The sequence below is a fragment of the Wolffia australiana genome, chromosome 6, assembly GCF_029677425.1.
Source record: "Wolffia australiana isolate 7733 chromosome 6, ASM2967742v1".
In the NCBI taxonomy this organism is placed as follows: domain Eukaryota; kingdom Viridiplantae; phylum Streptophyta; class Magnoliopsida; order Alismatales; family Araceae; genus Wolffia; species Wolffia australiana.
The window spans coordinates 14,266,981-14,294,695 of NC_135840.1; the positions used below are offsets into that span (position 1 = coordinate 14,266,981).

Genomic DNA, 27,715 nt, shown 5'->3' on the forward strand with positions numbered 1-27,715 from the left:
CTGTCTCTCCATCCCTATCATTTTTTCTTCTCTCTATACTTATTTTGTTATCTTTCTCCGTATATAAATACCAAACTACTTCTCTCTATTACGCTCTATCTCAAACTATTTCTCGTTCTTTCTTTGTATATATCTCAAACCATATATCTCTCTCTCCCTCTCTCTCTCTCTCTTTCTCTATCTCAAATTATTTCTCTTTATCTATCTGTATCTATCTCAAACCATTTCTCTCTTTATCTCAAACTATTGATCTCTCTTTCTGTGTGTCTGTCTCAAACTATTTCTCTCTCTCTTTCTCTCTTCATCAATCCCAAACCATGTCTCTATCTCTCTCTATCTATCCCAATCCATCTATCTCTCTCTATATATATCTATCCCAAACCATATCTTTCTCTCGCTCGCTGTATCTCTCTCAGACTATTTCTTTCTCTCACTGTACCTCAGACCATTTATCTCTCTCTCTCTCTCGCTGTACCTCAGACCATTTATCTCTCTCTCTCTCTCGCTGTACCTCAGACCATTTATCTCTCTCTCTCTCTCTTGCTGTACCTCATACCACATATATATCTCTCTCTATCTCTCTCTCTCTATGTCGCTCTCTCTCTCTCTCTCTCTCTCTCTCTCTCTCTCTCTCTCTCTCTCTCTCTCTCTCTCTCTCTCTCTCTCTCTCTCTCTCTCTCTCTCTCTCTCTCTCTCTCTCTCCATCTCAAACTAATTTTGTCTCTCCCAATTTTTCTGTCCGAAACCATTTCTCTCTCCCTCTTTCTCTGTATCTGCCTCGCTATTTCTCTCTCTCTCTATCTATCTTAAACTATTTCTCAAACTATCTCTCTATATCTCACACTGTTTTATTTTTCGTTTTCTTTTTCTGTCTATTTCTCCGCCTTACTCCGTCTCTCTTGGTATCTACCCGTGCGTCTTCCGCTTCAATGCGTATCTGTATCTCTCTCGCTCTAATATCCTCCCTATTTCTCTCTCTTTATCTCTATCGAACGCTCAGGAAAAAGTTCAAGAACATCGTCAACACAGCAAGAGAGTCGGAAGTGCTCGTTGTCCCTGACCTTTTTCTCTCTTCTTGTCAAGGACCCTCGCCCACGCGTCCAGTCCAACGATGACGCAACAGCTACTGACGTCACTGAAGCTTCGAGAAGCCTCTCCTCGACCAAATCTGCAACAGTCGAGGAAGATATTTCTCCCAGCTCACACGCCGCCAAAGAGGCGCCCCTCGCAGAGTTCCAAGGCAAGGATAATGATGGTATCGTCCCTCATTAATGATGGCAACTGCCCTGAGATATCCTTGACCCTCTATAAGAAGGCAGACACTGTATCTCAACGGACAGAACTTCATCCTGTATCTTCAATATCTTGTTTCTCCTCTTTATCAATCTCCTCTATTTATCAATCTCTTTCCCAACTCCTCTTGGAGAGTGTCGAATTCTATCATGGTATCAGAGCCAATGCCGGAATCAACATTCAAAGCATTACATCTGAACAATGGAAGCGCGTCGGAGTCGTCATCTCCGGAGGATTCGTCAAAAACTCGGAGAAGAAGCGGTTCCCGTAAAGGTCCTACGAGAATCTCTGCCGCGATGGCACCTTCTGTGAAGCTCACAAGGGAAAACTATATAGTGTGGAAAACTCAGGTACTCCCTACGCTCAGGTCTCATCGCCTCATATCTCATATTGAAGCAGAGCCGCCTCAACAAGCCGAGGACCCCGAAGATGACTGGTGGTACTACGACCAACACGTCATGGGATTCCTCCTATCATCCATGACGGAGAATGACATAGGATGCATAACCGAAGCTTCGACGGCAAAAGCGATATGGGATGCACTAGCGAAAGATTACGCCTCATCCGCTGAAGCCCGAGTACAAGAACTACTCGGAAAACTGCACATCCAGACGAAAGGGAACTCCAGTCTTGAGGACTACATTGCTCAGTTCCGGTCCATTTGCAGTGCTCTTGCAGCGTCTGGAGAACAAATTGACCAACGAACTATGGTTCGTGCACTTCTCCGAGGGTTAGGTACGCAGCACGCACCTGTTATCACCACGGTCTGAGCAGCAGCAGAGCCTATGTCATTAGGCACAGTCATCTCGTATCTTCGAGACCATGAAGCAATGCTCGCAAGACATCAACCCGCCAAGGAGTCACCCGATTTTCCACCAACCGTCAATCTCACGCACTCAAACTCAGAAAACCCTGGTCAAGGTAAAGGTAAACACGAAAACTCAAATCATAACCGGAGCAGGGGTAACCGTGGCATTGAACTGGCTCATGTTAGCCCGGCGAAGAATGTTAGATAAATAGTGCGACTGGGAAAGTGCAAGGCCTAGGGGTTGAGGAATGAGTTGGATACCAAGAAATGTTCGAGCGGGACCGAGGTTCCCACGTCTCTTTTGCAGTCTTCTTGTTATCTAACTGGGCAAGTATATGATCAGTAAGCTTACCTTGAAGAACAGAGAGTTTTTGAAACGTGAAAGGCTCTTTTGTGGAGACAAGCTGCAGCATCTCAGGTGGAAGATCGATTCTTTCTGAATCTCTGTAGACTTGTCTGAGGTCTCTATACCTCTCAGGTCAGCGTTCTTTCCATCGCTGGGTTGATTAGTTTAGTTAGTAAAATGTTTATGGGTGTGGTTTCCGAAGGGAAATAAAGGAGGTCTTGCATTGATTTCTCAAGGATGAACTCATGAAGAAACAAAGATATAAGACAGAAGATTTTGGTAATGGCTTGAAGGTGAAATTAAAAAATGACATACCTGATCAGTTTCCTTCTCTCTTTCGTCTTTGTCTTCTTTCTCATTCAATTGCTTTCACTCTTAATCCTCCAGAACCTTTCTTTCTCTCTTTCCATCTCTCTATCTTTCTTGCTCTCACGCTCTCTCTCGAACTATTTCTCTCTCTCTCTCTCTCTCTCTCTCTCTCTCTCTCTCTCTCTCTCTCTCTCTCTCTCTCTCTCTCTCTCTCTCTCTCTCTCTCTCTCTCTTTCCATCTCTCTATCTTTCTCACTCTCACGCTCGATCTCGAACTATTTCTCTCTCTCTCTCTCTCTCTCTCTCTCTCTCTCTCTCTCTCTCTCTCTCTCTCTCTCTCTCTTTCCATCTCTCTCTCTCACGCTCGATCTCGAACTATTTCTCTCTCTCTCTCTCTCTCTCTCTCTCTCTCTCCAATATCCCGCGGACCTCTTTCTCTCTTCTCTCCTCTCGTCGCAAACCCCAGCGAGACCTCCCCTGAATTTCTCGCGCCGCCAGAACTTGGCATCCGAGACAATACGCAAACGGAAATACCTGTGTCTCTTGTTGGCTATGGGAAGCCTGAGAACCTCTCAAGAACCTACTAAGACGGGCAAGAAAGCGAGGAAGAAAAAGAAGCACTCGTGGAAAAAAAATGAGTTCTCAGGGTGTGCATTTTATCAAACACATAGCCCCTTTTAAAGAGCGTTCAACACAGAATAGTCAAAGAGAGTCTTTAACTAACTCCACGTGACAGCTGGCGTCGAGCTGAGGTGGCATCATCCTTGCGGTAATAACTCCTTGAGACGGACGGTCGGGATTAAACCGAAACAGATCCCGTAACGACCATTGTTCTAGAAGCGGAGCCAGCGACGACGATCCTCCGGCGAGCTTGAGCAACACCCCATCAATCTCCTCCTTGCTCTAGCTCCTCATTGCGAAGACGACGTACTCCAAGGTGTCCTCGCATCTCTTGAAACTTCAATCTTCCAAGAGCTTTGGTGAAAATATCCGCCAGTTGATCCTCCGTCCTAATGTAGCTTATCTCAATCTTCTTGTCTTCAACACATTGTCGGATGAAGTGGTACCTTGTATCAATGTGCTTGGTGCGGTTGTGGTGGACTGGGTTCTTGCTCAAAATAATTGCAGATTGGTTGTCCACCATCAGTTTTACTGTCATCTCCTCTTCACCCTTCATTTCACAAATCAGGCGATTCATCCACACACCTTGACGTGCAGCTTCTGTAGCAGCTATGTATTCGGATTCACATGAAGACAGAGCCACAATACCCTGCTTCTGAGATCCCCAGCTGATCGCTCTTCCACCAAGGAAGAAGATGTACCCGGAGGTGCTCTTCCGATCATTTACGTCTCCTGCAAAATCGCTGTCGCTGAAACCAATTAGTTCAGAATTTGTACCTCCCTTCTTGTAGATTAGCCCATAATCAGCTGTCTCTTTCACATATCTCAGAACCCGCTTGACTCCACTGTAGTGTTCTTGAGTTGGATCCTCCATGAATCTACTCAGTATCCCCACGGAATAGAGCAAATCTGGTCTTGTATGAGTCAGGTATCTTAGACTTCCAATTAAGCTCCTGTATTCCGTGGCATTCACCCATGTACTCTTCTCATTATGGGTGAACTTAGCACGAGCTTCCAGTGGAGTGGAGACACCATTGCAATCAGTCAACCTTGCACATTCCAGGATTTTCTGAGCATAGCTTTTTTGCGTCAGAAAAATCATGTCTTCTTCTTGTTTCACCTCAAGTCCAAGATATGAGCTTAGTGATCCAAGATCACTCATGTCAAATTCTTTCTTCATCTGCATCTTGAATGTCATGATCTCCTCTGGACTGGAACCTGTGACAATCATATCATCAACATACACCAATAATCAAACATTTATAACCTGATCTCTTCAAGTATAGGACTTGTTCATAATCACTTTTGGCAAATCCAAGTGACAATAAGCACTTGTGAAGCTTGAAATACCAGGTCCTCGGTGCCTGTTTCAATCCATACAGAGCCTTTTTCAATCGGACCACATGGCTCTCCTTCCCTTCAACAACAAAACCTTCTGGCTGCTGAACATGTATTACTTCATCAATTTCTCCATTTAGGAACGCCAATTTCACATCTAGGTGATGAATCACCCATCTCCTTTGGGCTACCAAAGCAATCAAGGCTCTTATGGACTCAAATCTGACTACAGGGGCAAATACTTCCTCATAGTCAACCCCCTTCTTCTGCGAGTAGCCCTTTACCACAATTCTTGCTTTATGCCTGATGATTTCTGCTTGTGCATTTCTCTTCAGCTTGAAGATCCATTTTAATCCAATTGGTCTGCAGCCAACTGGAGGGAGCACAAGTTCCCAAGTATGATTTTTGTCAATGGCCATTATCTCTTCTTTCATGGCCTGTCGCCAGACCTCCTCTCGAGCAGCTTCTGAATAAGTGAGAGGCTCTTCATCAGCAAGCAGGCAGCTCTGCTCATCTAGAGTAACAGGACTGGTATCTGAGTACAAGTCAGTTAATGACCGGTACCTCGGTGGTTGACTGTCATTGGAGTCACCCGGAAATGTCTGATTTTCTTCCTGTGGCACTGTAATTTCTTGTTCTCCATCAGGATCATCATACTCTTCTTCCTCACCTGGTTCATACAAGAAATCTGGTGAGAAAGTGAGAGAAATTGGACTTTCACCTTGCTGCGACCAATTCCATTTCTGATCTTCTTCAAAAAACACGTCCCGACTGACCACGACTTTGCTCGTAGTTGGATCAAAACATCGATACACCTTCGTTCCCAATTCATAGCCTATAAAGACCATGGGATGACTTCGGTCTTCCAACTTTCCCACATGTCCTGTAGTGAGCTTCACATGCACCATCGACCCAAAAGTTCTCAAATGGTCCACATTGGGCTTGCTACCGGTCCAGGCTTCGTATGGAGTTTGGCCCTGCAGACTTTTAGTAATAGACCGATTAAGAATGTAAATGGCTGTACTTACAGCTTCTCCCCAAAGCTCTCTGGGAAGTTCTTTAGCCTTGAGCATAGCTCGGACCATGGACATTACAGTCCTGTTCTTCCTCTCCACGACCCCATTCTGCTGAGGTGAGTAAGGTGCAGTCAACTGTCTCTTGATGCCATGCTCTGAACAGAACTTTGAGAACTCATCAGAAGTGAATTCTCCCCCTCTGTCCGTCCTAAGTGTCTTTATTTTCACCTCTTTATCCGTTTCTGCCAAGTTCTTGAAACGCTTGAATGCCTCAAAGGCATCTGATTTCTGTCTCAACATTGCCACCCAGGTTAATCTTGAATAATCATCAATGGTTAGAAGAAAGTACCTGCTCCCCCCCAAGGTGGGTGGTGAGATAGGACCACACAAATCGGCATGAATGAGCTCCAAAGGCTTTGATGCTCGAAAAATGGATGCCTGTGGGAATGGCACCCGATGTTGCTTTCCTGCAACACAGCTTCTGCAGATTTCAGCAGGCAAGTTGAGCTGGGGAAGACCTTCTACCAGATTTTTCTTGGACATTTCCTTCAGAGTATGAACGCTGGTGTGGCCAAAACGAGAGTGCCACAACCAGGTTTTAGAGTCGTCTTTTGCAGTGATCAGACATTGATCCACCACATTGAGTTTCAGCAGGTAGATCCGCCCCTCTGATCTCTTTACTTCTGCAAATAATTGCCCATCAGAATCAAATATAGTCAATTTACCTTCTTCCGTGGTCATCTTGCATCCTTCTTCATCCAATCTGCCTAGACTGAGGATGTTTGCTGCCAAGTCAGGAACAAACAGCACCTTGGGAAGCCGGAGAGTGCTGCCATTTTTCTGAGTTATCACGATATCACCTGTCCCTCTAATAGGAATCTTGGAGTTATCCCCAAATTTCACAAATCCGGACACTGATTCATCGAGATTGGAGAAGAAATTCTTCTGTCCAGGCATGTGGTTTGTTGCTCCCGTGTCGAGATACCGGTAATCTGAAACTTCTATACCATAGTCAGATCCAAGCAAGAGTGAATTTGATAAACTTGCCTCTTCTACGGCCATCAGAAGGGAGGATGTTGCAGTCGGTGCAGGGACACTTGCGGTCGCCGGTGCTGCAGTTGTTTCAGCAACAAATGCTCGATCTGCTCTCTCCTTCCTTTTGCTTCTGCATTCATATGCAAAATGCCCATATCTCTGACAGTTGTAGCATTGGATTCCTGACTTGTCAAACGACTTGCTCTCTTTGTTTTCTTCATGAGCTGAAGCTCGTCCTCGGCTCCTTCCTCTGCCTCTTCCTCTGCCATGGTGGTGATTTTGACCTCCACCACGAGATGAGGATCCTTCTTCATTCTTCATTTTCATCTTGTTCATGGATTTCACCAGCAATGCTTGCTCCTCTTCACGAGTCTCCCGCTCCTTGAGTCGCAACTCGTGGACGGTGAGGGACCCAATAACTTCATCGAGGCTTATCTTATCCAGGTCTCCATACTGCTCCAAGGACAGGGTGAGTGCGTCGAATTTTGAAGGATTCGCCCTCAAGAACCGCCGCACAGCTTCTCGCTCTTCTACCACCTCGCCCAAAGTCCGCAACTCAGAGAGAATTTGCGTGAATTTCATCGCAAAATCCACGACTGAATCATTCCTGGACATGGTAAGCATCTCAAAATCACGTTTCAAACCTTGTATGCGGGACTGAATCACTCTGTCCACGCCGAGATTACTCTGCCGTAGGATCTCCCAATTCTCCTTGGCCGTCTTCTTCGCATCCAGCATGACCATGACATCTTCCGGCACTGCGCTCAGGATCACCGAGAGCGCCATTCTATCCTTCTTCTTTGGGACATCATTGTCCACCATGACTGACCACAAATCATGAGATTCGAGCAGTACCTCCATCTGCATTGCCCAGACGCGGTAGTTCGTCTTGGAGAGCATGAGGGGCGTCGCTGCCAAAACCGCCATCTCCATTCCACGATCTCCTGCCTTCTTCGCCATCTTCAGGATCCCAACGATGTTAAGCCAAGGCTCTGATCCCAAATGTTGGCTATGGGAAGCCTGAGAACCTCTCAAGAACCTACTAAGACGGGCAAGAAAGCGAGGAAGAAAAAGAAGCACTCGTGGAAAAAAAATGAGTTCTCAGGGTGTGCATTTTATCAAACACATAGCCCCTTTTAAAGAGCGTTCAACACAGAATAGTCAAAGAGAGTCTTTAACTAACTCCACGTGAGAGCTGGCGTCGAGCTGAGGTGGCACCATCCTTGCCGTAATAACTCCTTGAGACGGACGGTCGGGATTAAACCGAAACAGATCCCGTAACGACCATTGTTCTAGAAGCGAAGCCAGCGACGGTGATCCTCCGGCGAGCTTGAGCAACACCCCATCATCTCTCTCTTCTCTCTGACCCGTTCTTAGAATCCTCTCTTGCCCGCCAGGCCTTTCTCTGGACGTTTATTAGAGGCCATCGCAGGGCCCAGAGTGAAACTCATCGCACTCTCGTTAACTCTCCAACTGCAAATTCTCTCGCAAACCATGGCCCCAGTCACCGTTATAAACAGCTGCCACCCTCTCAGCTTAAGCGCAAGCATTAAGAAGAGAAGAGAAGGTAGAAGAGAAGAGAGAAGAGAGAGAGAGCAGAGAGACGAGAGAAGATAGTATAATTCTGAGATGGCTCAACTGCGTTGTAGTCTATGCTTAAAGTGCTTCGGCAGTGCGAAGGCAGTGCACGGGCACATGAGAGTGCATACGCCGGAGGAGAGACGCCCCTGAAGAAGCGCGCCGCCTTTTGGCTGCCGACGTGGGCGACGAAGAAGAGAAGAAGTCATTGCACCGTATTTCTTGCATCCATAGCACCGGCACAGCAAAGTTTGTATGCGCTCTCTATCCCGGACGAAGCTGTCTGCGCTCTTCTTGAGCTCTCCCGGAGCATCCCGGCCGTCCCTGATTCTGAGTTGGTTCTGTTGGACAGTACCCTCTTACGGTGGAAGAATAAGAGGGCGAGAGGTTTTTCTTTGAGAGAAAGAGGCAAGGGAAAAAAGAACTCACGACTTGTCTATTAAAAACTGAAATACAACATACATTTATAGGGAAGAAAAAATAACTGTCGAAGGAAAAACGTGGATCCATGCTCCCACGTTTTCCCGCAACTTTCTCTAAGCCACAAATGAGGAAAAAGAACGTTTCCTCCGCTTACTCCACGTCGCTACTCCTTCAAGCCATGTTTTGATGCATCGTGGTTATTCAAACAGGTTCCTCCTGCGGTCGAGATGAAGCCCAGATCCGCCTCGGAGGAGACCGTAACGACTGTTGTAGAAGAAAGAGAGGAAGAAAGGTACGCGGTGGGGACGATGGGGCGGAGGAAGAAGAAGACGAGGACGCCGGCGAAGCCCAGCGGAGGCGAGCACAGGTGTAGTCAGTGCAGCTGGGTTTTCCTCACCGGGCAGGCTCTCGGAGGCCACATGGGGAAGCACCGCCAACCACGGCGATCTATCACTTTCTACAACTTTCTGAACGTTCCAAACAGATGTTTGTTTCTACTTCCCTCTGCTGGATCTGTGTAATCTTTTGTTATCCTTGTTGTCTTCTTGGTGTTAACTTCTCTTTGTTATAGCAAAAACATGTCATCGGCGGACAGAATTAGGTTCAAGAAATGTCCTTGTCAGAACTAGGATACGATGCAGAGAGTGTTAACGGGGAATAATATTCAGAGCTCTTGCTCAGGCGTTGTGTTTTTGAACAACCTGCTTTTTGCAAGACCACTGTGTGTACGAGAGAGTTCACTGAACTGGGTAATGGAAAATTCCTCTTCACCTTCTTCACCTCATTATGATGGCAAGTGATGGCTCTCTGGCAGGTAGAGTGTACTGGTTGAGAGGAAGAAGTAAGAGCGAGTTGAAGAGTTGACCAGGTTAAGGACTATGCGAGCAGACCTTCGATTAGAAGCCCACAACATCCCACTTTTCGGAAAAACACTGAAAGTTGTATACTAATATGAAATATTATAAAGTGTAAAATAGCTAGGGAAATGCTGTCAAGATCTGTGAAAGACAGAACAGAAAAGAATCCTCAACTCCAAAGACCGTAAAACCTACTTAGAGTTCTACCACTAAAATATTCTGTAATTTATTCATGCAAGTGTCTCCCATGTATGTCTCGTTTGTTTTAATCCTGCCCTCTTCTCCGCTGTCTAGATATTAAATACATCATACACAGGCAATACTTCTTTCAGTGTCGACAGCAATGTCCTCCATTTTCTACCATATCTCAATTCTCCACTCCACCTTTATTCACATTACATTTTTATACCCCCCCCCCTCATATATTTACTACTATTAGTCTCATGATCTCCTTATTTAGATATTAATAAGTCATCTAGTCATCTCCTTGATTCCTTCCCTAAAACTAATGTGTCCCCTTCCCCGATTGTTATCATTATTACTATCATTCTAGTCTCCTCACATGTCTAACTCATGAATTAAATTTCATATATAATAAGTAAATCCCACATAATCAGACTAATTTGTTGTTATTAATGGAGTAAGTTTGAAGAAATGACATCATTTATGTTCCTATATTTTTGTTGGCCAATGGATCGGAAGGGAGAATCAATACCTTTTTGATAGCTAGTTGTCCTCTTAACCCATCAATTAGGGTAGTAACTCATTGACATGGTAGAGTCGGTAAATTAGGTTCAAACAACATCTAGTGTTATTTTGGACACGACTTGTTTGATGAAAAACAAGATAAAATAAAGGAAAATTCTGATTTGAATGTGTTAGGAACTTCACCCGAGGAGATGGCCCAATGAACCAGCCCACTAAGGGTTGCCAAATGGCGCGATAGACTCAAGTAACCACGAGGAAATTTTACAAAATCCTGTCCCGTATCAGGCACTAATCTATTTTTAACTTATAATTAGATTAGATTGTCTACACATCAAATTAAGAACACAAGCTCGTTATTTTTTCATTCGCAGAATTCCAGCCATAAAAATCTTTCCATTTATTCACTTGATTGAAGGGTAAAATTAAATGTGAACTTATTTTGTCCCCTTACTCATGAAAAACTATCGATTCAGTAAGGATGACCCTTTCAGAGTTATACATTAAAAGTTTATATTAACTAAAGACTATTACGACATGCTATTTTTTCATTCATTACCTTTCAGGATCAGTCGTGGTCTTATAGGCTCTACCTATAGTCTGGATGAATTCGTTCCTTTATCTAAATGTGTAAACTATTATACCCTCACTTAAAAGCCGAGTAATCTACTGTTGAGTTAGCAACCTGATAAGCCAAAAAATTGATGTATAAATACGTCGTTGATTGGGAGTTTAGACTTGTACAATAAAATTTATAAATACCCTTCATCACTAAATATAGTGTATAGAGCACGCAAGGGGTCGAACCACTGGGAGGCATCGAGCAAGAATTTTTATCCAATTTTTAATAAATTAATTCAAGAATGAACTGATTTTTGCAATTAGTAAACCTTAATTATACTTAATGATGTTTTTAATTATTCAAAATTAAGTAAATACTTAATTTTGATATTAAATATTTTCGGTCAAAACACTCAAGATTGGAAAATTTTAATTAAAAGATCATATTAATTCAAATAATTAATTTCCCAATTATTATAAAATTTTAAGATAATTTTTATGAATTAAAATTGGGAATTAATAATCAAGAAGGGGGTTTGAAATTGGACTTCAAGATGGACGAATTCTTGGATAAAATTTTATATTTAACTTTTTTATATATTGAACTAAATTTCCAAATAATCAATTTTGAAATCTAAAAAGAGAAAATAGACGAATTAACCTAGAGAGAGAAAATGAAGAATTTCTGGGAAAAGTGAAATCCGACCCTAATTTAAAATTCTAAAAATGCAGCATTGTTCCAGATATAATTAAAACTAAAGATTAAAAATCAGATCTTGAATCAGAATCAAATTGCAATGCTAATTTCATTCAAAACGACTTCTAGGGCATGTACATTTTGCCCATGCCAAGGCCTTTTAGAATATCTCAAGAAGAAGTTCAAAATATAAATCAGAAACTTAGAACTTTGAATGGAGAATCAAGATCTGTCGACTTCCAAAGCAACTCGTGTGTCCTTCCTGGCCAAATTCTTGGGGAGAGCTTCAAAAAGTAAATTTCGCCCTTTTCAGACCTCTATTTAAAGATCCAACCGTCTGGATTGTAGAGGGGGAAAAGACAAACATGCCCTCAAAATTTCAGCTCAATCGGACGACTAGATCTCAAGATATCAAGGTTTTACCGAGGATTAATCTAGGCCGTTGGATCTTTTATTTCTCTTCAAGATATCTCATAAAATGCTCTTTTTTGATTGGTCGATGCTTTTATTTTTGTTTTTCCCCCTTCTCGAATCGCGTTCTAACACGTGTTGTGCGCTTCCACAGTTAAAAATTATTGAATAATTGATGCTCCCTTTAAATGGTTAAAAATAAGCCATGTCGCCCTCGTCAGCGCCCCTTTAAAATAAAATAATAGAGAGGTGAGCTTACCGTCGTTTTATTTAATATACGCAGCGTTGATTCTGCGTGCATTTAATGCACGTTTCGAATTGACGCCACAAATATTAAATAAAAAGACATTTCTTTAATAGCTATAAACGCACGTGTATCGGTTGCCGCGTGCAATCAATGCACGCGGCGAATCGACGCGATACAAATCATTTGAGCCAATGATTTGTTCGTTATGGCGCTTCCAATTATTTGTTCGAATTTTTGGGCGAATGACGTGGACGCCATAAATAAAAAAAACATTTGTTAAATACTAGATAAATAAAATATATTCTTTAAATTCGTAAAAATCATTTCTTGGCTATAGAATGGTCAGAAAATTAAATAAAAATATGAAAAAATTCCATAAAAATTAAGAGAAGACTTACCAACCTTTAGCCAAGTATTTTAATCCCTGTAAAAAATATTTCTTCAATGAAATGAGGTTAAATACCACGTAAAAATACTATAAATTTAGAAATAACAAACAAATCAAAATGTATATCATTTATCTCCATTTGTATATGATAACATGCAAATATGGTCATTAAAACACAAATATATAATGTAAAATTCATCAATTAAACATGTTAATATTCTAGTTATCACAACCCTGTCTGTATAATATTTTAATAGAATATGTTAAGTTAAGAGTCGATACACTCCTAATATAAATACAACCAATGAAACCAATCCAACCAGTATAAGTATTAATGGAAATCGATGCATTTATTTAGAATTACATTGGAATTATATTTGTTCAATACACCATTGTCTATATGAATTAGATGAAACAAAATCCCATTTTTGTAAAAGAGAAACGACTTGTACTTATGCCTGCCTAGCTTAATCCATCGGCGTTCAAATTATTTATGATCATCGTTTGTTCAATGAGTTCAGGGAGGTTTAATCCGCCATGCATGTATATTAAATCAGATGTATAAACCTCAAAATAAAACCGCGTTAAGATTATTTCTGATCATCGTGTGTCCAATGAATTCAGGATGGTTTAATCTGCAATGCATGTATTGCAGATATCCTTAGACTTCATTTTACACATTGCAGGTGCACTATAGGAATTTGTTTTCTGAAATTTTGAACTGTGATCACATGCCCATGCTGTGGTCACCACCGAGGACTTCCCAGGCGGGCACCCATTCTGTTACTGCTCTAGCCCAAGCACACTTAAGTTTGGATTTCTAATGGGATCCGGTACACTAGTGTGCTGATACTAGTGTCGGTGCACTATACAAATAACTTCCTATCAACTAATATCATAGGAGACATGGAATGTACAATTGGCTCTCGCTCTCTCTTGACATATTTTTTAATCCCAAAAACTCTAAGAATCTCATATAATGTCAAGAAGTTCCAAATTTAAGCATGCTCAGCTTGGAGCTATCGTGGGATCATTAATTCAGTACAAGGGTTGGAAGACAATAATGAAATCACCATCATCCTCAATTAATGTTATTATTGTTGTTTATCATTATTCATAGGTAGCTTGGATGAATCATGATGATGATGATGATGGCAAATTAGCCATCAACTGGTGGAAGATGAGGAACCTTGCCGCAGGATGATGATAGCAATGTGAAACCATCATCATTAACTTGTCATTAACATTTAACTCAAGTTGACAGAAGATGTGAAATAGTTCTTATCATCCCCAAGGGTCATCTGCATTATCGTCATCAATGATTCAGCTAGGACTCATGATGATTCATCCTTGACTGATGGATGAAGAGGATAATGATAATATTAATTCATCATCACTGTCATCATCATTGACACATAACAGTATTTCCTATAAGACGTGTAGATCAGGGCAACTCTGGCCATGTGGGCACCCACATCTCCTTAGTGACAGTAAGATCCTTACAAAGAAACCCATAACAGAGTTTCTTTGCCAACCTCAAAGCTAATTATCTACAGCTTCAATTCCCCCAAGGAAATGGAAAATCCATAGAAACCGGACTCACCCGTCAATCAGCTGGACCCCCTCATACGTACACGCGCAGCCATTGGCAAAGCCCATCATGGCCTGGAATACATCAGGAAGTCCCACCTTGAAGACATCATTAATCATGGATCGGCTCTGGCGGATGGACCCCATGTACTTTCCCTTCTCCTCCTCCGCCTGCCGCCTCCTCTCTCCCAACCCTGCACTACCATCTGCCCCATTTCCATCAGCATCTTCCCCACCCAATCTCTTCTCCACCTGCCTCGTCCTTCTCCTCTGCTGCTGCTCCCTGCCCAACTGCTTCTCCACTGCCCGCACTTTCCCCACCAATCTTTCCATAGCCTCTGCCGCCCCCTTCAAAAAAATTCTAACTTTGAGCCTTTGAAGTTGAAAGTGAAGGATATTTGGAGGGTACAACTTATTGGTACAATAATAAACTATTTCTAATATTAACGATCTGAATAGGATTCTTGGTATCAAATACTAAGAAAATACTACTCTAGTAAGTAACTAGCAGTATTACCAGTTTTTTTCTTCTTTTCTCTTCTCTACAACTAAAGGTTGTCACTTACCTTGTGAGAGAGCTGGTCAAGGGAGAGCTGCCATTGGTCGCAGAGGCGGAAGATGGAGAGAGGGCCAGGGGCCGGGGGAAGACAGTCAGTGAGCCGGAGCCATTTGTTGAGGCAGAGGGCATAGTCCTTTTGGCAGCGGAGGAGGCTGTGGAGAGAGCTGAGCCATGTGCCCAGCTCATCTTTCAACTGGGCCGCGGCGGCGATGTGGGCCTCAGTGGTGGGCTCTGTGAGACTAGGCCCATGCAAATGGCTAATCTGTGGAGCAAGAGAGTTCTGAGCCACATGGCACTCATACATGGTCCGCCACATCTCAGCCAACCTGATGATGAACTCAGATTAAATGAGAAAGCGAGAAGAATGATCAAAAGAGACAAAATCAACCAGAAGTTGCAACTATTTTCTATTTTGATTTCCAAAGTAAGTTCAGGCTAGCAGGCTTTATTTTGATATATGTTGTAGCTGCGTCAGGATGGAATTGTTCACAGTGATTTTGAACGACGATTATGAGAAAAAACTGAAGAACTTCTCACATGTTGAATATAGAAATGGGAGATGAATCCATCATTGATAGTAGAATCTTTTATTAAACTTGATCCTTGGTTGAAAATTTTCATAAGTGTGAAAGCGCTTGGGTCCACCACACAGAAATATCTCTGTGGAAGACCCAAAAAATCTCACAAAAAATGAAAAGAAACAGAGAGAAATAACTTTTATGGCAAAAAAAAATGATCATTAAACAGATTTGCCGACAGAGCATCTTGGATCCTCAGGATCAACCGGTGGCTAAAGTTAAAAAGCAAAGCGTTTGAACTCAGGCGATTATATGCCACAATTTGCAACATAAAAAAGAAAGTTTCATGTAGGATTGGCAAACGACGATCAATTCATCATTGTGTCATCGTTATCATCATCTGTTTTCATACAAAGTATGAGATGATGACGAGCTGATGAAGAATTTGTAATCAGATGATTCAAACATATGATGACAATGATAATACCTGATCATCATTGTCGTCATTGCCTAATTACATCATCATCCTGGATACGAAACCCTAATTTCAAGGATATCTCCTTCATGCTGAGATGGGAGAAATGTAGGAGAAAATATAAAAGAAATTGGAAAAAAATATTTTTCAACGTACAGAATTATAAAATAAATTACCCAGAGCATAGCTCAACGAGTTGAGGAAATAACTCTTCATCTCTATGCGTGGAGATGGAGGTGCAGGTACTGGTTATAGATTCTTGCAAGGAGACAATCTCTATTTGCACCAACTCCATGCTCGAGCGGGTCCTATCTGTTACCATCCAATTTTCTTTCCTGGTTTCCTGACAGCGCAACAATGCCACCTTCTTTCCAAATTCGAGTTTCTTCATCTCCTCATCCTGCATGGACAGTTCCCAAGAAAAATGCGCTGACAAACTATACAAAACCATCAGCACTATGAATATATCAATTAAAAGCCCTATATCAATTGATGTAACACATTTTCTGGCATGGTAAGGGAACATGGTCGGGCAAATTTGATAGATATGTTTCCTAAAATTTTTTTTTTTGAAAATTTCCTAAAAATATTTGATGACCTGATATAAGGCCTACATATGGTTGGCTGATGATAAGATCCTATACCCCCAAGGGTATCTTCTGCATTTAAGCCCATTAGGGGAACTTTAGTCATTCAATGTTCAGGATAGATTATCTCCTTTCTCTATAAATACGTGTAGCCCTCCCTTTAGGAGGCAGTCAAGAATTTAGGTAAGATTGGCCTCTTGGCTCACTATCTCAATCCACCCCATCTCTGTCCCATTTCCCTTAACTGTCCAGAGATTCCCCATCCCTTAGATCGTCTCACAGGATCTTCAGCCAGCTCCCCTCAAATCCAATCCCTACCCCTGTAGATCAATTTCCTTCTAGTCTCTGACATCCCTGCCACTGCGATCAACAACCCCTCGCCACATCTTCAGACGGCTTGTCCCTGGTCGATCGTCGCCTCCTCTACTCGACTCCTCCGATCATTCCTGTTCTATTCTCTGACTCGGGGAACATCTACCGTGCATCTCATCTATTTCCCCTCCCCCATACGAACCTACATCAAGGCTCCTCTCAGCCGACAATGACAAATTCATCATCATCATTGTCTTCTTCATCCAACAATTCTGTCATTGTTGTCGTCACTCATCCAAACCAGCCAGGATGACACTGATGACGACAATGAGAAATTCCTGATCATCATCATCATCATCCAAGGGTTGCTTGGCTGAATGTTGATGTCGATGACGAAATTGTAATCTATCTACAGTAGGAATTTTTTTTTGAAGAATCTGCAGTAGAATAATGATGACAACTACAATGCCAAATCTTGGAATCTAGATGACGATTGACGAAATCGTCATCGACAGTTGGATGTTGAGGGATATGGCAATAATGAATCTTGAAAATTGGATGGCAATGAAGATTACGAAATCAATGTTGATGGTTGGATGGCAAGGGCAATGACAACGACAAATCTTGGAAACCGGATGATGATGTCAAATGTTCATCCTACTCTCGTCATGATCAATGTTGACACAGAAGTAGGGTGGGTGTCACCCATCCATAAACTTCATCATCATCCTCGCCATCATATCTGGGCTTGAACAGATGACAATGATAATTCATAAATGTATAATGATGAATTCGTCACCATCGTCGTCATCATCATCGTTCATGTGCTGGCTTGGACAAACTGCGATGATGATTCATCTCCAACCTATGAACGATGATTCATGACTGTCGACTCACCATCATAATTGATGCCAAACCCTATCATAAATCTTGATAGGTTGATAAATTGACAACAGATCTAAGAAAAACGAAATCCAGAGTTCCTGTATACAGATGTAATTCCCCACCCAGATAAATATTGAGATTAATTAGAATCCATACCTTGACTTCTTTAAAGAGCTTGAGCTCATCTGCCAACAACTTATCAAGAGTAGAGGAATGATGACCCAGCTTCTTAGCATTTGCGCCGCCTAATGGCACCTTCAAAGACCACCGCTTCAACTTCTTTCCTGCACAGATCAAACCTTCTCCTTTAACTTATCCACATGGAACTTTGGGTGGTTACCGCGTTGTCGGGTGATCGCCTTGAATTTTTTTCAAAAAGAAAAAAAAAAAAAACTTATCCTACTCTTGAAACATGTCAAGACTTAGAATTCAGATTGATTCATCACCTTGGCCTTCATTGAAAAGCTGTTGGAGAGAACAAAAGAGGTGGGATTCCAACAACTGGGCCACCTTCGTCCCCCCAGCGGAAGCCTTCAAGAAATACTCATCAATGTCTCTCGCAACTTCAGCCAAGCTCCTGCTTCCCAAAGAACGGAGCATCGACAGATCGTCTTCTTTGAGCTCCACAGGGTCTTCTTCGAGGGAGTCTTGGTCGGATTCCATGGTCGTCTGCTCCAAGTTCTTGGCATCTTCGCCTTTGGGTTCCTCGTCGGGGCTGAAGGGGGGGAGAGGAGGGGGAGGGGGGGGAAGGAAGGAGGGGGAGAGAGGGGGGCGGATCAATGGAGGTGGGCAAGCGTCGGCCTCGGCCAGTTGGCGGATGGTGGCGCCGGCGTTGCGCAGAGCTCGGAGGTAGGCGAGATGGGCAGCGGCGAACTGGGCTCTGCCCGCCATTAGACGCTTCACCAGCTTCCTCCGATCTCGGCATCGCCGCACCGCCTCCTCCCTCTCCACCTTCGAGTAGGCGCAACCCATTGTAGATCTTCTGCTGGGAAGAAGGAAAGTTGAGAGCTTTATCTGATTTGAGGAGCTCTGCCCAGTTCTTCTTACTTGTGAGCATCCCAGCGATGCCCCCAAGTGTTGAGGGTGGCACGCGTTCGATCCGTGCATTGTTACAGCGTAGGGACGCGGACGGGATGGTTTATTCGTCCCAGGATGGAAAAATCGTTGGTCCACGAGGTTGGACAATTTGTCCCTAGACCTCTGGATGAGATGGTTTCTTCGTTCGAATAGACGAAAAAACCATCCCGTACGGAGGTCTTGGACAAAAAAACTGTCCCGCCCGTGTCCCTGCACTGGTTCCGGACGTCGGATGGGATGATCATCGTCCCGTCCCGTCCATCGTCCACGTCCCGGACGATCCAGAACTAGAGAGTGCAGGGACGCGAAAGGGATGGTTTTTTTGTCCCAGGATGAAAAAATTGTCCCATCCACGAGGTTGGACGAAAATTAGGACGGAAATTCATCCCAAGACCTCCAGACGGGATGGTTTTAGTCCACTCGAATGAAAAAACCATCCCGTCTGCATCCCTGCACTAATGCCAAACGTCAGATAGGATGATCTTCATTCTGTCTCGTCCATCGTCCACGTCCAAGAAGATCCAGAACTAGAGGGTGCAGGGACGGGAAAGGGATGGTTTCTTTGTCCCAGGACAAAAAATTCGTCCCGTCCGCGAGGTTGGACGAAAATTGGGACGGAAATTCGTCCTGAGACCTCCAGACGGGACAATTTTCGTGCACTCGGATGAAAAACCCATCTCGTCCACGTCCCTGCTCTGATGCCGAACGTCAGATAGGACGATCTTCGTTCTGTCTCGTCCATCATCCACGTCCAAGACGATCCAGAACTAGAGGGTGCAGGGATGCGAAAGGGATGGTTTTTTTGTCCCAGGACAAAAAAATCGTCCCGTCCGCGAGGTTGGACGAAAATTGGAACGGAAATTCGTCCTGAGACCTCCAGACGGACGGTTTCCGTTCACTCGGTCATGGTCCCATCCGCGTCCCTGCACTAATTCCGAAAACCAGATGGGACGATCTTCGTCCCGTCCCGTCCACGTCCTGGACGATCCGGAACTATAGTAATAAATGGAAGTCTCCTAGAAAGAATTCAAGGTAGGTAGTAAGACATTTTGATAAATTTATAGATAGTATTTTCTCATTCACAACAATAAGTTTGAATAAGTTAGGAAGCCTGCTCTTATGACAGACTAGGTGGATGACGATTGCAGGTCCGAGATGGATTCTAATTTAATATACTGAATTAGACAATACTTTATATAAATTTATCAAGATATCTTTCTACCTACCTAGAATTCTTTCCATGACATACTATTACACGGTCAAATCCGTAGCTAAGAAGAATGCTCGGATCGAATGCATGCCAATGTTAGCGCTTGGGCAGGAAGGTTGAGCAGCCTTCATGTATGCAGCAGAAGTCTCTTTGGACAACCTTCACCTATGTGCATGTGGGCCATGGCCCTTGGTACATCCGCTGATAGGTTGTACCACAAGCCCAATGTCCATTTACCGCACCCCTGTCATGCACCACCAGCACTTGATCTACACCTCTGCTGCTTCGGTCCACCTTGGTGCCTCCATCCTTGGGGGCCCAAGTCTTGGTGCTTGCACGCTGCAACGCTGCCCACAAGCGCACCCCGCGCCCCGCAACCGTCTGGGTGCTCTCTACCCCATGCTTAGTCTCCTAACAAAAATGTCTCATGCCCCGCGCCCTGAACGCCCACGGCGTGCGTGCACAACTTGCATGGCTCGTGCATCCTTGGCAGCCTAAGTGCATAGTGCCCATGGCCTGGGCACACAGCCTACCCTAATCTGTCATGTTTTCACGCTCGCAAGCATAAGCACCTAATGAGCATTGGCTTTAAATATTAGGGTCAGGCCTCACCACCCATGATGTATATGGTGTCCACGCTACTAACTAGTCTCTAATAATGAGTTCCAGTACATGGACATGTCCTCGACTGTTTGCTCACAGGCCTTTGAGCCCTTACAATAGTACATACAATGTTTTTACTCAATTTCACTTAACTCGTAATTTTTAAGACATGAGAATAATATTATAATACTTCTTAAGGTCATATTTAGTGAGAGCACTCATTTTAGGATGAGAGAAAGTATTTCCAAGTATGTTGACATATCATCTCACTGTATATGAAGAATTTATATTTAAAGTTCTTGAAAAATTGATGGCGTTCATTTTTATAAAAATAATTGAATGCTGGTATATTTGTATGTAGTCATAAAGTCTGCTATGACTCTTAAACCAGAGTGAGATATTGAGAAGCTAAAGACGATGCTAAAGCCAAATGTGTATGGGTCATTTGGCCTTTCGACATACTAACCAGTAGAGGTTATTTGCATTGTATGGAAAAATAGGTACCACAGTCTATTAGCACAAATAAGTTATTAGTATGTAATAATTATTGATTGGAACAGATTAAAAAACCCAATACTATACGTAAATATAGAACCAATGATGTCAATGGAATTCCTAACATAAGTAGAATGGATTTGGATCGAGTATAGTTACAAATGATTTGATGACTTATGATTTTTATTCGTTCTTAGTGAAAAGGGATACATGAGGGTTTACTAGGAATGCAAAAATTGGACTTGAGATTTGGTGGAACACTATGAGATGGGCTGAGATATGTTATTCATAACAGTTTTCATTCTTTTTGTGACACATCATGTCCTAGAGGTTGAGGATATTAGGATCAAAATGACATTATGCAGTTGTTAAAATAAAGAGAGAGAGAGATAAAGACATGCATACAGAGATCTTGAGTTAAATTGTTGATAAAATTATTGTTATTAAAAATAGACACATTTTAGAATCATTGTATGCATCCTTTTATTAATTTTATCTTTATTTTAATATAAATTCCCCTTCCCTACATTAATTCTTGAAAAATCTTCAACATGACCATTTCTTATCACTAAATTCTATATAGTTATTGAGGGCCATTATTTTATCTGATTTAGAAAAAAAAATAGAATTATTGTGGCATTAAGCTTTAAGTGCACTTAGTAAATAAAAAGAAAGAGAAGAAAAGAATATCAAACAAAAGGGCTTTTAATTAGCCTCAAGGAAGAGTGGGTGACACTCAAGCCAGCCACCAGCTAGCGAGTGCACAACACTCAAGCTAGGCAGCAGCCGGCGAGCACTAGCCGCACAAAGAGTCCTCAACTGTTGGCACACAAAGGCCCACATTATGCCACGCAAAGTCCCACACAGATACCCATGGAGAGGTTCGAGCATGCGCGCAATCGGTATTAACTAATTTCAAAGGGTAAAGAAACAAGGTCATTATATAGTGATGTTTCTTTTCAATTTCTCTGATATGGGATCAAAGATTCCTCTTTAAGTTTCAGCTCTGCATCGGGCTGGGTCAATAAGTAACAATGTGATCGCAATCCAATGGTCGCAATCTTAAGAAATAAAGGAAGAAATTGTGACCAGGCTTCAAGCCGATCGCCCCAAAGCCCATGGCATTTTAGGCCATTTTAAGTAAACAGACATGATCTCAACCGTCTGATCTTCTCATGGAAGATTGGACAGTGAGATCTATTCATAATATTTAATCATTTTTATTTATTTTTCCAGCCTTCGCATTGAATGCGGCTGATGACATGGATAACGTGGCCAAGTGTGAGTAAATCAGATCTAAAGGGGTGGCTTACAGGGCAGCTGACGGGGTGTTGACATGGACAAACAAGGGGCACACTATAAGAATGGGTCTACGACTACAATTAAATCACAGCCGTTGAACCCATTCAAAAGGGGGATCGGATGGGGAGAGGGGGTTAATCTCGTCTTTCCCCACCCCCTGGCCACCATCCTCATCGGTCGGCCGGCGAAGGCCGCCGACAAGGGGACCATGGATTGATCCAACAGCCCCTAGAAAGCCATTGGATCAAATCTGAAACCTTGGAGAGTCAAGAGAACCTCTCTCAACCCCTTAAAGCAAGCTTTTGAAGGCTAAAAATTGATCTTCATCGTGTGAAATGGGGGAGACATCAAGGACTATTGACGATGATCTAGGATCTTGAAGAGGTTCCATGACACGCCTCTTCCAGCTTGAAGGAGGTTCAAGAAGGACAAGAAGGATCAGAGCTCATAGAATCGTGCTAGGGTGGAGGAGAAGGGCAAGCAAAGCACACCGAAGTTGGGGGGTTGGCGGATGATGCCCTCCATTGCTGCTCTTTGAATCTGGATTTCTGTGAGTTCAAGATTCCATTGATCAATCTTCTATTAGTATTATCTCCATGATCTGCAAATGATTCATCGTTGGTTGTCGTAGGAACTAGAAGTTTTTACTTATTTTAAATTTAGCACTCGTATAGGCGTTATGTCAAACACCTACAAGGTGTCAACAGAAACATTAGTATTTCCTGAAATTTTCATCTATTAAAAAATACTACAAAGTACTTATTAAATATATCTCCTTATACAAAACTTATTTCTATCATTCTAAGCTATCCTAAACGTAAGACGATAAAAAATATTAACCTCTTAAGTATTTTAATTAGCTTATTATTTATAATCGCTCTCCATTCTCTACCTAATTAACTGAATTCCTCTAAAACCAAACAAAATCTATTGTCCCTCCTCTCTTCATATTACGCTCTTAGTATATCTATATATCAATACATCTATATTCTCATCTTTGTCGATATCTGATTGAATAATCCTTAATCTCTCCTTCCCAAGATTAATCATAATTCTATTCCCTTTCTCTCTTTCACTCTTTGTCTTACCTTTTATTAAACTAAATATTTCTATTAATTAACTTCTTACATCTTATTACCATTATAAGTATTGTTATCTCCTATTTATAATACTTCATTATTTTATCTACCTTATTAATCTTCTCTACTTATCCACTATTTATTCTAAGATCATCTTTAACCATAGCACCATTAATTCTTCTCAATATCCTACTTTCTTGTTATCCTCAATATCTATAAAAAGATATACATAATATCTTATATTCTCTCTAGTTCTCTACTTCTCTTTACTATCAATTACTATTCATCATTATTGAATATTATCTTAAATTATTTAATCCATTAGATACTATCCCCTGACTACCTATTCCTTATCTTCTATAATATTCAATATCTTTATTCCTATTATTACCCGTCCTTATCCATAACTCAATTGTTAAATTCACATCTAATGCCCAGTCCCCGTTGAGACTATCTTGCTCTTACTATACAGTTGAGCAAGTTTTCTTTCTTTTGTCAAATTTATTTGATTAAGGCAAATTAAAACTACAATGACATTAAAATTAAATACACAATTTTCCTTCATCAATGGTCCCCTTTTTAACTCATTATCAGTCATCTACCAATAGTCTATTAATTTTATCCAAACCTGCATTTTAGCTCATCGTCTTGAGGTCAAGACATATGACTGATGTCGATATGGACATAACATACGAAGGATAGTCCAGTCTTCAAACCATAACCATAACTGCACATTAGTTTTAGTTCATCTAAGTAGAATAATCTATTCAGGTAGAAAGGATACGTTTTGGTGATTTGTGATTTTCCTGCATATTAAAATTATGATATTAATGGGCTAATATGAATCTGCTATATGCTTATTTTTATTATATCTTTCAGGAAACTATGAAAATTCTTTGCAATGTTTTGGCATACCTACCGATAAGTTTTATATCTACAATTGCCAATAGAGTAGTCTACTTAAACAGAAAACACATGTAATGTGTTGTATAATTATGACCACAAATGATTTGGTGACTCATAGTTTTCACAAATATATTCTAATCAATATTATACCACACCCTTAGTTTTTTAATTTGTTATGATTAGTCATAAATAAGCAACTTTTATATCCAATGACTGTGAGTAAAATAGTATATCCGCAAAGAATGAACATGTATCCTGTAGTATATGAATGAAATAAACGCTTTGGATAGTTTTGTTTTCACATAAATTCAAGACACAATTTAATCTTTGGGGTCAATATTAATCTCTCATATCTCAACTTTCATTCAGTTTCTGAGGGAAACTTGAAAAAGCTTTCAACAAATGCTTTGGTGGTTTATTGTTTTCACATATCTTCCATACAATCTTTAATCATTGGGTTAAATATTAATCTCACACCCTTTCAGATAATTTAATGACAATATTTAAATATCGGACAAATATTAATATCCCATGTGACCCATAACGTTTTTTGAGTAAAACTTGAAAAAGCTTTCATCAAACGCTCTAGTAATTTATTGTTTTCACATAATTTCAAGACAAATTTTAATCGTAGGGGTAAATATGAATAACTCATACCCTTTTCCAAGTAAATCTTGGAAAAGCTTTCATCAAACGCTCTGGTGATTTATTGTTTTCACATAATTAAAAAACAATATTTAATCATGGGGGGTAAACATTAATATCTCATACCCTTTTCCGAGTAAAACTTGTAGAAGCTTTAATTAAATGCTCAGGTAAATTTATTACTTTCACATATCTTCAAGACTATGTCTAATCATGGCATGGCTGGATCGATCTACTGGCACAACCGGGCACCGTTTTTTTTGCCAACAATAATATTAATAAAAAGGACTATGTTTTATGATTGGGGTAAATATTCATCTCCCCTACCATTATTTTTACACCATATCTAAAGAAAACTTGAAGACATGTTCGGAATAAGGCTAGACCTATAACTGATACCAGTATGCCCAAATATTGCCACTAGTCCGTCATTTCCTTTTCCTCCTCAGCGCCTCCTGTCTAAGCGGCGTAGTAGTGTCTCATCAGAGCACGGTTAGATTGGTCTACAAGCATAGCCCGACCCCGTGTTTTTTGGTCAATTATACTATTAATAAAGAAAAATCATATTTTAAATCATGGGGGGTAAATATTCATATCCCATAACCTTATTATTGCATAATATTTAAAGAAAACTTGGGAAGGCGAGACCTTAAATTGATACCAGTATGCCCAAATTATTGCCACTAGTCCGCCATTTGCTTTTCCTCCGTAGCACCGCCTGTCTAAGAGGCGTCGTTGTCCCTAATTGGAGTACGGTTGGATCAGTCTACAAGCATAACCCGACCCCATGTTTTTAGTCACTTATAATATTAAAAAATAAAATTAGTATTTTTCATCATGGGGGTAAATATTCATATCCCATACCCTTATTTTTACACAATATTTAGAGAAAACTTGAGAAGGCTAGACCTTAAATTGATACCAGTATGCCCAAATATTGCCACTAGTCCGCCATTTGCTTTTCCTCCGCAGCGGCGCCTGTCTAAGAGGCGTAGTTGTCCCTAATCAGAGTATGGTTGGATCGGTCTACAAGCATAACCTTACCTTGTGTTTTTGTCAATTATAATGTTAATAAAGAAAAATAATACTTTTAATCATGGGGGGGTAAATATTCATGTCCCATACCCTTATTTTTACATACTATTTAAAGAAAACTTGAGAAGGCTAGACCTGAAATTGATACCAGTATGCCCAAATATTGCCACTAGTCCGCCATTTCCTTTTCCTCTGCAGTGCCTTCTGTCTAAGAGACGCATTTGTGTCTAATCAGGGTACGGCTGGATCGGTCTACAAGCATAACCTTACCCTGTGTTTTTGTCAATTATAATATTAATAAAGAAAAACAATACTTTTAATCATGGGGGGGTAAATATTCATGTCCCATACCCTTATTTTTACATAATATTTAAAGAAAGCTCGAGAAGGCTAGACCTGAAATTGATACCAGTATGCCCAAATATTGCCACTAGTTCGCCATTTGCTTTTCCTCCGCAGCGCCGCCTGTCTAAGAGGCGCAGTTGTGTATAATCAGAGCATGGCTGGATCGGTCTACAAGCATAACCTGACCCCGTGTTTTTGTCAATTATAATATTAAAAAAGAAAAATAATATTTTTAATCATGGGGGTAAATATTCATATCCCAAACCCTTATTTTTACAGAATATTTAAAGAAAACTTGAGAAGGCTAGACCTTAAATTGATACCAGTATGCCCAAATATTGCCACTAGTCCGCCATTTGCTTTTCCTCCGCAGCGCAGCGTGTCAAAGAGGCGCAGTTGTGTATAATCAGAGCATGACTGGATCGGTCTACGGGCACAATCCGACATCGTGTTCTTTGCCAATTATAATATTAAATTATGTTTAATCATTGGGGTAAATATTTCATATCCCATACCCTTATTTTTTACAACATATCTAAAGAAAACTTAACATGGCTAGACCTTAAACTGATACCAGTATGCCCAAAATTTATCACTAGTCCGCCATTTTTCTTACAGTTGTCTGTACAGACCACCAAACGAGAGGGAGAGAGAGAGAAGAAGAGAGCTATATATATTGAGAGAGGAAGAGCGAGAGAGGAAGGGAGACTGGGAGAAGCCCTCGCGGAAGGGCGATCAAGAAATGAGCGTGTGGAACTACGTTGTGACGGCGCACAAGCCGACGAACGTTACACACTCCTGCGTGGGTAACTTCACCAATCCTCAGGAGCTGAACCTCATTGTAGCGTAAGATTTGTGAACTTTTGATCTTTCAACTATGATGATCGGTGAACTTTGTTCTCTGTTCGGCCGTTTTTCTAGAGAAAATGAATTCTTTTCGGTTGCTCCGTGATTGTCTCAGCGGAGCATTTATCCCTGTTAGGTTTCTCACATGGAGTTTAGGTGATCGTTAAGTGTTTATAGTTTATTTATTTATTTTTGATTTATCATGGGGAAAGATAAGAATTTGTCTCTGGCCTCTGTTCCTGTGATTGATTTGAATCGAGGGTCTGACGTGTCGCTTGAAATTGCTTTCGCTTACTCAGGAAATGCACTCGAATTGAAATACACTTGCTCACGCCTCAAGGCCTACAGGTAACTTTAAATAACTTGTGGGCAAGTTATCCCAGCTCTTCATTTGTTTATCTCCCGTGAACTTCTGTTGATATTTAAGTAGTAGTTACGTTTTCTGTTCCCAACATTTTTGATTAATCTTTTCTCCATTCGTTTCGTTAAATTTTATTTATAAACCTTGTGAAAATGAGTTCTTCTCACGTTTCCAACGGTGAAGCGTCCAGACAATAATGCCTGTTCTTGTCCAATTGAAGAGTTCTGTGAATATTACGTGTTCTTTCACTGA

The 27,715-nt window shown here is 41.4% G+C and overlaps 3 protein-coding genes and 1 long non-coding RNA gene across 4 annotated transcripts in view; 3 read left to right on the top strand and 1 right to left on the bottom strand.

The window, feature by feature from the left end:
- The first annotated feature begins 597 nt into the window (after positions 1–597).
- LOC144704427 (uncharacterized) lies at positions 598–9,322 on the top strand. Its single transcript, XM_078576846.1, has 2 exons — positions 598–1,643; positions 8,977–9,322. Exons 1-2 carry the CDS (start codon positions 1,443–1,445, stop codon positions 9,286–9,288), a joined length of 513 nt encoding a protein of 170 aa, XP_078432972.1. The 5' UTR covers positions 598–1,442; the 3' UTR covers positions 9,289–9,322.
- LOC144704650 (uncharacterized) lies at positions 3,145–3,894 on the top strand. Its single transcript, XR_013581879.1, has 2 exons — positions 3,145–3,403; positions 3,493–3,894. It is a non-coding gene; the product is annotated as an uncharacterized LOC144704650 (long non-coding RNA).
- A 4,873-nt stretch (positions 9,323–14,195) lies between the features above and the next one.
- LOC144704624 (protein ALTERED PHOSPHATE STARVATION RESPONSE 1-like) lies at positions 14,196–18,618 on the bottom strand. The gene is made up of 5 exons (XM_078577101.1): positions 18,006–18,618; positions 17,716–17,843; positions 15,952–16,175; positions 14,790–15,108; positions 14,196–14,571 (listed from the first exon to the last, which is right to left on the bottom strand). The coding sequence occupies exons 1-5, from the start codon at positions 18,529–18,531 to the stop codon at positions 14,233–14,235; spliced, it is 1,536 nt and encodes a 511-aa protein (XP_078433227.1). The 5' UTR covers positions 18,532–18,618; the 3' UTR covers positions 14,196–14,232.
- Positions 18,619–26,871: 8,253 nt separating this feature from the next.
- Positions 26,872–27,715, top strand: part of LOC144704935 (DNA damage-binding protein 1a-like) — a 32,118-nt gene continuing 31,274 nt past the window's right edge. Inside the window, 2 exon segments of the mRNA XM_078577523.1 lie at positions 26,872–27,102; positions 27,402–27,450. Coding sequence (XP_078433649.1) covers positions 26,999–27,102; positions 27,402–27,450 — 153 coding nt within the window. The 5' untranslated portion in view covers positions 26,872–26,998.